The sequence below is a fragment of the Lynx canadensis genome, chromosome E2, assembly GCF_007474595.2.
Source record: "Lynx canadensis isolate LIC74 chromosome E2, mLynCan4.pri.v2, whole genome shotgun sequence".
In the NCBI taxonomy this organism is placed as follows: Eukaryota; Metazoa; Chordata; class Mammalia; order Carnivora; family Felidae; genus Lynx; species Lynx canadensis.
This window is the reverse complement of record NC_044317.1, coordinates 49,671,437-49,683,646: the sequence shown is the minus strand read 5'-3', so window position 1 is coordinate 49,683,646 and position 12,210 is coordinate 49,671,437. Positions and strand designations below refer to the sequence as shown.

Here is a 12,210-nt window from a genome sequence, read left to right as displayed (position 1 = left end):
TGGGGCTCAGTCTCCAGTCTCCTTCCCCTCCATAGATTGATATCACCTGGTTCAAAGTACCAACCCTTAATCACATGGTTAGTCTTTCTGGTGTGATCAGCCCCCATCCTGAGTCATCCATTATCATAAAATTATCTTGCCCTCCCCCCAAAACTCATCTGTCTGGTGTAAACTGTCAGGTGTGGTCTGAGGGAACCCTCATAAATAAGAAAGACTCCTGTCACTTAGATTCTAAGGATTTAATGGCTATCTTCCAGGATCTGGGGACAAAATTCAGCCAGCCTATTAATTATACAGGTGCACACAATTTAGAATTGTTATATGTTCTTGGTGAACCTAACATTTTATCATTATGAAGGGTCTCTCTAGCAATGTTTTTAAAACATGTGTTGATTTAATTCACATTTGATAAAAGTCACCCTTTTAAAGTATACAATTCAGTGGATTCTTAGTATATTCACACAATTGTGTACCTCACCATTATTCTCCCTCCAGAACATTTTCATCACTCCAAAATGAAACTCTATACCCATGCACAGTCCCTCCCTATTCTGCCTACCCACCCCCAGCCCCTGGCAACTCCCAGTCTACCTTCTGTCTCTATGTATTTGCGTATTATGGACATTTCATATAAATGGAATCATATACATCCTTTTGGGCTGGTTTCTTTTACTTAACATAATGTTTTCAAGGTTCATCCATGTATCAGTACTTTATTCTCTTTTTATGGCCAAGGTATATTCCATAGTATAGATAGACCACATTTTGTTTACCCATTCATCAGTTGATGGACACTGGTTTCCACTTTTCTGGATATTAATATAATGGGCTTTGAACATCCGTGTGCAACTTTCGTGTGGTCTATCAATAGTTTTTGACTTAAAATATATTTTGTCTGATGTTGTATTTAAAAATTTGTCAAAATAATTTCAGGCTTAGGGTGATATCTTTTTTCCAAAGAGGATATTCACTTGACCCTCAGGTACCCGAAGGTATTAGCAATTCAGGATTCCTTTTACATAGTTTTAAGGCTATAGCTGATTTGGATTTGGGCTGCAGACCCCTACCAGGGCAGATCTGTATGCTATTCACTCTTACCTCCAGGGTTCAGTGGTTCCTGGTATCCAACACAAAATATAGGAGTTTTATCAGTTATCCACTCTTGGCAGGCCATGGATTCCAACTTTTATAACCCTGGAGTCATCACAGTGTCAGAGATGAGTGCCTTGCTTCTCAGCCTTACCATTTTCAGAACTGGCCAGTGCCCCTCAGGGGAGAAGTGGCTCCAAGTTCTCCTGAATTTCAGAACTTATTCTCCTGAAATTCTGTACACACTGTTAGCTTACTGGTGCTTATCAACAGACTGTGTGTGTGTGTGTGTGTGTGTGTGTGTGTGTGTGTGTGTGTGTGTGAGATTAATGGGAGTTACCTATTTTGTCATTACTCAAAGTGGAAGCCTCTGTTATATTTTTTGTTAGTCATTTTTATCTTTCCTATTATCAGGTTGATCCTGCTTAATATATAAAACAGCAAAACAAATGTTACCAAACGTTTTTATCTTGGGGAAGAATCTTTTGATCTTAAAATGGTTCTTTTCTTTAAAATCACCATTTTTCACATATTTAATGTTATCTATTTTCCTATTCAGAGGTGCATTGCCCAGGATTTGAATTGGCTTCAGTTGGTGTTCAGATATTTTCACTATCCTCCATGGTCTTTTTGTCCAGAGAGATAAACTCAAATCTATCAGGACTTTAGATTTAAACTTTTAGGAATTGAATCACTATACTATATACCTGAGCTAATATAACACTGAATGCTAAATAATTGGGATTAAAATTAAAACTTAAAAAAAATAGGCGCAACTGGCTGGCTCAATTGGAAGAGCATGAAACTCTTGATCTTGGGGTCATGAGTTCAAGCCCCATGTTGGGTGTAGAGATTACTAAAAATAAATAAATAAATAAACTTAAAAAATAAACTTTAAAGGCGATACATAGAAGAACAAATTATTTAATGACACAAAAAATAATTGGAGAGATCCAATTATTTGGATCCAGTTAACTGGGACATCATGACAACTGACCCAATTCCTTCACAGGTCAAAGATCTGAAAAGGTAAACTGAAAGGGCTGTATTCAAGGATAAATGCACCTGAGTAGATAAACGGAATGAACAACTCTGGATGCTGACTTGAGCAAACCAGTTATGAAAGATTTGGGAGGTAATTGGAAAATCTGAATAGGGATTGGGTATGTCAAAAGGCAATTTCTGCATACTGAATGAAACAAAGCAGGATGAGTTTACGGCAAGGCTTTTGACCTGCAAACCAGGAATCTCAAAGCTACAGAAACAAGAGTTCTGAGTTGTTCACAGGCTAAGGGGTATTTATGGGACAAATATGGAAGTCATTTGTCTTTTTTAGTTGATTGGTTGCCTAGTGGTCTTCTTTCTTATTTGGATCAGGGTAGCTGAGTCAAGGAAAGGAAGTCCAGACATAGCCGTGAACAGACTCGGCATTTGGGGATTGACTGGTGTCCTCCACTGATTTCTGAGATGAGCTGTAAATTCCTGTAAGGTTAGGTTAAGTTTCCTTTTTGCACCTGCATTAACCATCTCCATTTTGTCCCTGACCTAAGAGACTCCATTTTAGTTTGGTTCTGCCACCAAACTAATGTGAGTTTGCTCCTTGGTGAGTTACAGATAGAGACAACACCAAGTGGAGCTGTCACACAAAGGAAATTTTATTTGCAGCAAATAAGGAGATCACAGGGAATAACTTCCAAAGCTGTGACTCCCCTGGCAGCGGTGAGGTTTCTTTTTGGGGTTTAAGATGAATATTCAGTAGGAGGAGCTTTGTCATTTTTATGCAAAGGTGGGCATAAGGTCGTGCATAGGCACTTAGAAAACATGCCTACACATGCATCCTATGTTATGTTAATGCACTCTTGTGCTTCTCTTCCGGTGGAGACTTCAACAGGATAATGAAGCAGAGGTAACTGTCGGACAAGGAGAAGGGGCTATGGGCATGCTCTGAGAGCCAGTATAAACTGGATGGGGTCTTGGGCTCTTTATCTCAGGTGAGGAACGAAAGGTCTTGTTTACTTTGGAAAGCTCCCAGGAGCTTCTTTCCATTTACTAGAAGGGATGCTGCTCAATTCATGAATGGTTACATAAAGCCAATTAGATTTTTTAATTTACTTGGCTTTTTTTTCAAACACAACTCATTTTTTTAAATGAAGTTCAAGATATTTCTCTTTTAGGCATAATCAACATTTGTATCTACTTTTTGTAAATTCTTAGCATATTGAAATGAATAGATCATGCCACAAAAGGGTGTGAAGAGCCCTTAGGTGCCTTGTGGAATAAAGGAGGCAGAGGAGTCAAACACACTCCCTTTACCTCTGTTCCTTCCCCTCCGCACGAGACACAGCGTGGAACAGCTATGGTCACCGAAGACTGAAATTTCCTATCTACCTACCTCCTTTACCACCGTCCACCGTCTACGTTAACATAACTGTTCAGTCGTCATTAGCACACGTTTACTACTCCAGGGGATTCCTGTCCTAGCAAAGTGCTTGATTGTTCAACAAAGGAACTTCCACAAGGTCCATCAATTCTTCAATCTCTGCAAAAGAAAGCAACCGTTGGTACCTAAAAACCCTTGCTGTTCTCCCCAATCCTGGCCTACGCGAGTCTAATCCAAGTCCGTCGCACTGAAAGACCCGCCTGCAACCGAACTTGCAATTCTCAGTAAATTCAACCATGACTTCGTGTCCGTGTCAAGGTGCCGTGTCCATCGAGGTGGTGGTCTCCGTCCCTGCGATTAGCAATAAACTCCGTGTATTACCCGACGGTGGTATTGGAGATATCGGGGAGCCGGCATTTGATACAAGTTTGAGATCCAGCCTTCCCCTAAAAGTTTTGGTCCGTTTTTCTTTAATACGACCGAATTTTTTTCAACTCGCAATTTTCTCAGGCGCTCTAAGAAATGAATAAAACAAAAAGAAACCTGACACTTAACAGCACCAGCGAGGTAACCCAACCTGAACCCGCTTTACACCCAAACAAGAGTCAGCTGTTGGAAGCGCGGTCCCGCAAGCTGCATCCTGGGAAATGTAGTCCAGGAGTTGCGTGAAATCGGAGGCGCTTCCGCTTGGGCATTCTGGGAAGTGTAGTCCAGGAGCGGGGTACAGTCGGGGACACTTCCGCTCCAGGAAGGCGAGGTCGGGGCCGAGATTGTTGGCAGGGAGGTGAGTTAACCCCGCGCCCCTGCGGTCCCTCCGAGCCTTCTCGGCCTCGGCGTGAGGCCAGCAGCCGCCGGGTCCTCGCTCATGGGGCATGGGAGTCGCGGCGGAGGGCGGGGACGGAGGCAGCGGCGACGAAGCCTCCGCGTGGGGGCGGGCGCGCGTGGCGTGCGGAGTTTGAAGGTCTCCCGCGCTCTCCGCGCCCAGAGCTCTCCTCCCTCACCCCTAGAGCCAGCTGTGCGTGTGCCTCGAGGTGACACACTGGGCCGGTGATTAGCATTTCCCTGCCTCCGTTTCCCCCTGGCTGAAAAGGGTTAGTGCCTGCCCAGTAGTGTTCTTCTAAGAATTAGATGAGATTATATACGAAACGCTTAAAACCAGTGCCTAGTGCCTAGTAAAATGTTGGGTGGTGCCGGGAATGCTGTCATAATATCGGGCCCCCTGTTATTTAGAAGCTCCTGAGAGGCTGGCATTGGGGGCGTGGGGTCGCAGCCCCGGCTGCAGCTCCACTGGCCCTTCACCGATCTCTGCTGTGGGACCGTTCCGGGATTCCTGGACTCTTCCCAGACCCTTGATTAGGAAGGAGAGTTATCTTCAGCTGGATCCCGGGGAACGTTCTTTGTGGCTTATCCCAGAGAAACAGTCCTGCGCACGGCTTCGCAGAGTGCCTGCGGTGTACTGAGTCCTTAAGTGTTGAGAACGTGTAATAGCTGCGTGTTGTTCATTTAAGATGCAGCAGGATTTCTTAGTCTGCGGTTTCAATCAGTCATTGCCTCCATGCATATGGGAGAGGAAACTTTGTTGAGCTTAATAACATGCTCAAGTAATTACACCTATTAAAATGGTGTCATTGGGGGGAAATCATGGCAGTTTTTCATTAGCAGCAGAACAGATTATCTGTGGGCAACCAGTCAGAATTAGACTTTCCTGGGGGCTCCTGGGTGGCTCAGTCGGTTGAGCCTGCAACTTGGGCTCGGTCGTGATCTCACCGTTGGTGAGTTCGAGCCCCGAGTCAGGCTCCGTGCTGGCAGCCCAGAGCCTGGAGCCTGCTTCGGATTCTCTGTGTGTGCCTCTCTCAAAAATAAATTAAACATTAAAAAAAATAATAATAATAATAATTAGACTTTCCTAGGATATCAGTGACTTGCCACCTGGAGCCTTCATCTCTGAATTGTGGGTTCCTGAAAAGATTTATTTTCTAGAAAGCACATTTGCAAGGGAAGTTACGGGAAGCATAAAAGCATCTGCCTGTCTGACACCTTAGGGAATGGGGAATACCCGCATTATTATTATACCCATTTACAGGTGACTGGATTGAGGCACAGAAAGATTAATAATTTGCTCAAGGTTTACACTGGTGGTGAGTAGAAAGTAGTAAGTAGAAATGCAGAGCTTGAACCCATGCACCTTGGCCCCGTTAAGTTATACTGCCTGCCTGCTTCTCATTTCCTCTGAGACCCAGGCTCAGGAATACTCTGGAAGCTACCAGAAGCACTTAGGTGACGGACTGTTCCTGAGCTCAGGCAGCTGTCTGGGGGAGCCCAGAGGAAGCTGGAATCCAGCCCCTGGTCTACAGGGGGACCTCTTGGGGTTCTCACAAGTGCCATGTGGACTGACGGCTCTCTCACGACGGCTTTCCCATCCACAGCTTTGCCTTCCCAGAACTCTGCCCTTCCCCAAAAGGAAAAGGACAAAAAAATGACCAAATTCCAGGTAAGTTGGTTTTGCCTTTCTGTTCCTTAAAATGACCTCTCGTTTCACAAAGTGTGGACGCATTAACCCCCTACTTGGGAAGGGTGGAAGCATTTACCCTCCTACTTGGCAAGAACCCCAGGCACTTGAATAATTGTTGTGTACCAGCCTCTTGTTTTTTGTTTATTGCCAAATAACAGCGTGAAAATTGATATTTAAAAAACTTAAAAAAAAAACAAACTTGCACATTCTAAACATGTTTACAAATGAACAGTTTTAATTGTGCCGTATTCTTTCCCATTTGTGTTTATGTGTCTGGACTTGTAATCACAGTTTAAGTAGCATTTTGGATTTTTAATATTTTATTTCTTTTAATGTGTATTTCATTATCTTGAGAGAGAAAGAGAAAGAGTGTGAGTGAGCGGGAGAGGGGCAGAGAGAGAGAGAGAGAAGGAGAGAGAACCCCAAGCAGGGTCTGAGCTGTCAGTGCAGAGCCCGACGCAGGGCTCAGTCCCACGAACAGTGAGATAATAACCTGAGCTGACATCAAGAGTCTCAACCCACTGAGCCACCCAGGTGCCCCCCATTTTGGATTTTTAAAATGCAACTTGATAATTACCTACAGTGTAAAGGGTCACATTATTTTCTATAATTTACCTGCTGTTTTACCCCATTCTCCATATAAAACCCACATGGATTTTACCATTTTAGAGATGTTTACAATAACAATTTGCTTACATATAACCTTTCACCCCATACAGAAATTCTGAGAAGTCAGTCATTTTTTATTTCTCTTGAAAGTTCTGGGGACTCGATTGTTTTCTCACATGTGGTGCCTCATTCTTTGTGATAAGAATGTCTACAGTATGGCTTGGAGCAGCGGAGTCTGCCAGAGACTGAACTCAGAAAATAATTTTAGTTTTCAAACAGCAAGAGCTAGATTCTGAGAGCGCCTGGCTGGCTCAGGGTAGAGTGTGTGACTCTTGATCTTGGGGTTGTGAGTTCAAGCCCCACATTGGGTGTACAGGTTACTTAAAAATGAATAAGTAAATAAATTTAAATACTTCTTAAAAGGTAGATTCCTTTTTTTTAATTCTAAGTTAAATCATGTGTGTATTATATAGTTAAATATTTGTTTTATTCGTTGATGCGTTAGTATGTTTTGAAGCACATTTTTTTTTAATTTTTTTTTTCATGTTTATTTTTTGAGAGAGAGAGAGAGACAGAGTTTGAGCAGGGAGGGGCAGAGAGAGAGGGAGACACAGAATCCGAAGCAGGCTCCAGGCTCCCAGCTGTCAGCACAGAGCCTGATGTGGAGCTCGAACCCACAAGCTGTGAGATAATGACCTGAGCCGAAGTCAGACGCTTAACTGACTGAGCCACCCAGGCGCCCCAGCACATACTTATTTTTAAAAATCTTGAGCACTAGGGATTTGCCAGGCATTTACTCTGTGGAACAGCTGTGTGAGGATATACCTGGTCTTCTCTGCATTTTCACATGAAGAAACAGGTTTGTGAACCTTCAGATACCTCCTGAAATCCACTCGGTTCCCAGCTGACCCTAAAGTTCCCATTGCCTAAGTCGGGAGTTTCAGGTGTCCGATTAGGGTAAATGGAAAGACCCAGAAGACACGAGACTTCTCTGTTGGGGGACCTCAGGCCAGGCTACATGTGTGCTGGCAGATCTGGTGGATGGGGGTCTCCAAACATAACATTGTCGTCACCTGATTCCTTTTCTTAGTGCCTGTCTCTTCTGTGTCAGACATGTCAAGTCGTTGTTTAGTACACAGGTGCTCAGAACTCCAGCTAGAGTTTTTATTTCCACGCAGAAAAAGTTATGACACAAATAGGAAATAGGAGTTGGGGCTGGGGGGTGGTGGCTAAGAATTTATACATGCTAGAAAAAAGGCTTGATATTCTCAGTAGGAATTTTACTGATGCATAAGATACTCCGGTAGGATTATGAACAAAGGAAATGAACAGGTAATATGGGAAAAAAAATGGAAAGATGATCTTTTATTATTATTTGAGCGTAGTTGCCACACTGTGTCGAAAAGACTGTGTTCTGGTTGTTTCGTTTTGAAGATTTTATTTTTATTTTTATTTATTTATTTTTTTTTTAATTTTTTTTTTTCAACTTTTATTTATTTATTTATTTTTTTTTTTTTTTAAATTTTTTTTTTTTCAACGTTTATTTATTTTTGGGACAGCGAGAGACAGAGCATGAACGGGGGAGGGGCAGAGAGAGAGGGAGACACAGAATCGGAAACAGGCTCCAGGCTCTGAGCCATCAGCCCAGAGCCCGACGCGGGGCTCGAACTCACGGACCGCGAGATCGTGACCTGGCTGAAGTCGGACGCTTAACCGACTGCGCCACCCAGGCGCCCCGAAGATTTTATTTTTAAATAATCTCTACACCATACGTGGGGCTCAAACTCACAGCCCTGAGATCAAAAGTCCCAAAGCTCTACCAACGGAGGCAGCCAGGTGCCCCCAGTTTGGGCCAGAGTGTAGAGAATCCAGAATACTTGTAATCTTTTACGGGAAGAGTTAATGGGGGAAATTGCCATTATATTAACAAAATCAAGGTGCATATTTTTCAAGAGTGCAAATGCCACTTCCTGGAACTTATCCTAGGGAAGTAACAGGACAGTTGGCTGAGATCTGTATGAAAACCGTATAAAGGGCACGATGCTACCTGTATACAAGGTGTTTTTCTCCTTCTTCCCTCTCCTTCCCCTCCCCTGCACGGCCCTAGCGTGTTTGGTAAGACTGTGGAAGGGGAAGAGGAGAAACTATGAGAAGAGTTGCTCGGTTCCCTCAGAATCGGGAACGGCTTCCCCCGTATCTCCACCTTCTCCGTGCTGCCCCGCTCCCAGTGGCCACAGGGTGCGAGCTCGAGGTTACGTGTGCTTGGTGTTGTAGGAGGCGGTGACGTTCAAGGACGTGGCTGTGGTCTTCACGGAGGAGGAGCTGGGGCTGCTGGACCCCACCCAGAGGAAGCTGTACCGAGAAGTGATGCTGGAGAACTTCCGGAACCTGGTCTCTGTGGGTGAGCGCTAGACCTTTCTGTCACTCATCCCCTCGAGCAGGGTTTCTTCACCTTGGCACTGTTGGCATCGGGGGCAGATATTTCTTTGTTGTGAGGGCCGTCCTGTGCCTATTGGGATGTTGATGACATCCCTGGCCTCCGCCCACTAGTTTAAGGCTTCAGGGCTCCTCAGAGACCAGGGTTTCCCAGTCCCTTTAGAACATGGAGACGAGATGTTTCTAGTCTTTGTTCCGAGGCAGACATGGTCTCGTGTAAATGAACTGTAAATGAACAGTTAAGCTTGTCTCCGCCTGGCTCCATATTTCAGGCATCTTTTTTAAACTTGTAGATCATGAGCCACTGGTGGGTCAGGACGTTCGTAAATGGCACCGACTATCTTCTAATCTAGAATACTTACAGGACGGAGCTCCTTAGCGGGGGTTCACCTTGACGCGTTAAGTTCAGCTGTTTACATTGAGGGGTGTCAGACGGGGAAGGATGTGAGGAAAACAGACAGTGGTTAGAAACCGTTCGCTTGGTCATTTATTTCAGTAATTTGTGTGGTAAGAATAGATTTCTAATGATGCCAAGCGTACTGTTCACCGTGGGTCGTGACGGAAAAGTGTTTGGTAACCACTGCTGCAGGGAGGGGCAGAGCCTCACATTATGGGATGGGAACCCACGGTTTTCAGTACTTGCGCCCATCGTGTTTTCACTCGCGTCTTCTCTTTCCACAGGGCATTCATCCTCCAAACCAGATGTGATATCCCAGTTGGAGAGAGAGGAAAAGCTTTGCATGAAGGAGATCCACACCCAAAGAGGTAGGCACTCGGGTGAGAATGGCGCGGCTCGGGTCCTGGCAGGGGACGGTCCCCTCGATCTGCCTGCGTCCTGGCTAATCTCCGTGCAGCAGCCAGAGAGGCCCCTTGAAAACCTCAGTCCCGCCGCGTCACACCTGCTTCAGTCCCTCCCCGGGCTTCTCCTTTTACAGAATAAAACCCAGCGTGTTCCAGGGGCCTGGAAGGTCCTGTGGTATGGGCTCGTTCCCCCAGCCTCACCACTCATTCTACGTTTTTCTCCCGTCACGTCCCCCTCCCTCTGTCTGCCAGCCTCAGGGCACTCAGGTGCTTCTGCATTAGGACCTTTCCCGTTCTCTCCTCCGGCCGGAACGCTGCCAGCCGGTACACGTCTGACCGCTCTTGCTTTCTCGCTCGCTCCTGTCTCTCCGAAGTCCTTCTATCCAAGGCCTTATCCGACCACCACTTCAAATGCCATCTCCCAGCACTCGCCGTGTCCCTGACTTGCCTTCATTTGCGCGTAAGCACTATACCACCAGACTTATTAGCATCTGGGATTTTTACATTGTGGTAAAAAACACACAATACCCTTTATTTCAACCATCTTTAAGTGGACCTTATGTACATCCACACTGTTGCACAACCCTCCGTGCTGTCCATCTCCAGAACGTTTCCATCATCCCACACTGGAACCCTGCACCGTAAACAGCGCCCCCTGTTCTTCTCTTACCCCACTTCCTGGCGACCACTGTTCTCCTTTCCGTCTCTGTGGATTTGACTATTTCACGTACCTCATGGAAGTGGAGTCATGCGACATTTGCCATTTGCACCTGGTTTATTTCACTTAGCATAATGTCTTCAAGGTTGATTGTGTTGTAACGCATGTCAGAATTTCCTTCTTTTTTATGGCTGAGTAACGTCGCGTCGTGTGCACCTATCACATTTTCGTCATCCATTGATGGACATTTGGGTTTGTACCGTTTGGTTATGGTGAAAAATGCTGCTGTGAACATGGGTGTACAAATATCTGTTCAAGTCCTTGCTTTCCATTTTTTGTGTGTATACCCAGAACAGAAGTGTTGGATCGTGTTAGCAATTCTATTTTTTTTTCCTTGGGAGAGGAAGGGAGAGGGGGAGAGAGAGAGAGAGAGAGAGAGAGAGACTACAAGCAAGTTGGGGAGGGCAGAGCGACAGAGAGGGGAAGAGAGAGAATCTTAAGCAGGTTCCATGCCCAGCACAGAGCCCCAGGGAGGCTCTATCTCACGACCATGAGATCATGACCTGTGCTGAATCAAGAGTCAGATGCTTACCCGACTAAGCCACCCAGGTGCCCCTGGTAATTCTGTTTTTAATTTTTGAGGAACTGCCATACCGTTTTTCACGATAGCTGCACTGTTTTATGTTCCCACAGCAATACACAAGGGTTCCAGTTTTCTTCATCCTCACCAACACTTGTGTTCTGTGGGTTGTTTTTTTTTCCCCTTAATAGCCACCCTAATGGGTGCAAAGCGGTACCTTGTTTTGATTTGTGGTTCTCTGATAATTTGTGATATTGATCATCTTTTCATGTGCTTAATAGCCATTTGTGTTTCTTCTTTGGAGAAATATCTGTGCAAGTCTTTTGTCCATTTTTGAGTCCGATTGTTTTCCTTTGAGTTTTAGGAGTTCTCTGTGTTCTGAATACCAATCCTGTTTCAGATATATGATTTGCAAGTATTTTCTCATTTTGCGTGTGGCCTTTTTACTCTATTGACAGTGTCTTCTGATGCACAAGAGTTTTTCATTTTCATGAAATTTTCAAATTTGTCTGTGTGTTTTCTTCCCTGTGCCTTTGGTGTCCTAGCCGAGAAATCATTGTCAAATCCAGTATCACAAAGCTTTTGGCGTATTCTTTCTCCTAGGGGTTTTATAGTTTTTGCTCCTATGTTTTGCTTTTTGATGCATTTTGAGGTAATTTGTGAATATGGTGTAAGGAAAGATCTGACTTCATGCTTTTGCGTGTAAATAGCCAATATTTCCAGCACCATTTATTGAAAAGACTGTCCTTTTCCCATTCAGTGGTCTTGGCACCCTTGTCAAAAACCACTTGACTGTGTATGCAATGGTTCATTTTGGGGCCTTGTAGACTATTCCCTCGGTCTGTATGTCTTTATGCCAGTACCACACTTTTTTGACTACAGCAGCTTTATAGTAAGTTTTGAAATCAGGAAGTGACTACCTCCAACTTTTTTTGTTTTTTAAAGGTTGTTTTGGCCACTGAGGGTCCCTTGAGATTCCATGTGAATTTAGGATGGGTTTTTCTGTTTCTGTACTCTTGGGATTTTGATAGAGATTGCATTGAACCTGTAGGTCCTTTGACCACGTAGCACTGATATCTTAACAATAGTAAACCTTCCAATTCAGGAACATGGGCTGTCATTCCGTTTTTTTAATGTTTTTAATT

The 12,210-nt window shown here is 44.5% G+C and overlaps 1 protein-coding gene across 1 annotated transcript in view; it reads left to right on the top strand.

The window, feature by feature from the left end:
- The first annotated feature begins 5,556 nt into the window (after positions 1–5,556).
- Positions 5,557–12,210, top strand: part of ZNF235 (zinc finger protein 235) — a 33,834-nt gene continuing 27,180 nt past the window's right edge. Inside the window, exons 1-3 of the mRNA XM_030299052.2 lie at positions 5,557–5,960; positions 8,865–8,991; positions 9,708–9,791. Of these exons, the coding sequence (XP_030154912.1) occupies positions 5,853–5,960; positions 8,865–8,991; positions 9,708–9,791 (319 nt within the window). The 5' untranslated portion in view covers positions 5,557–5,852. The remainder of the gene's footprint in view (positions 5,961–8,864; positions 8,992–9,707; positions 9,792–12,210) is intronic.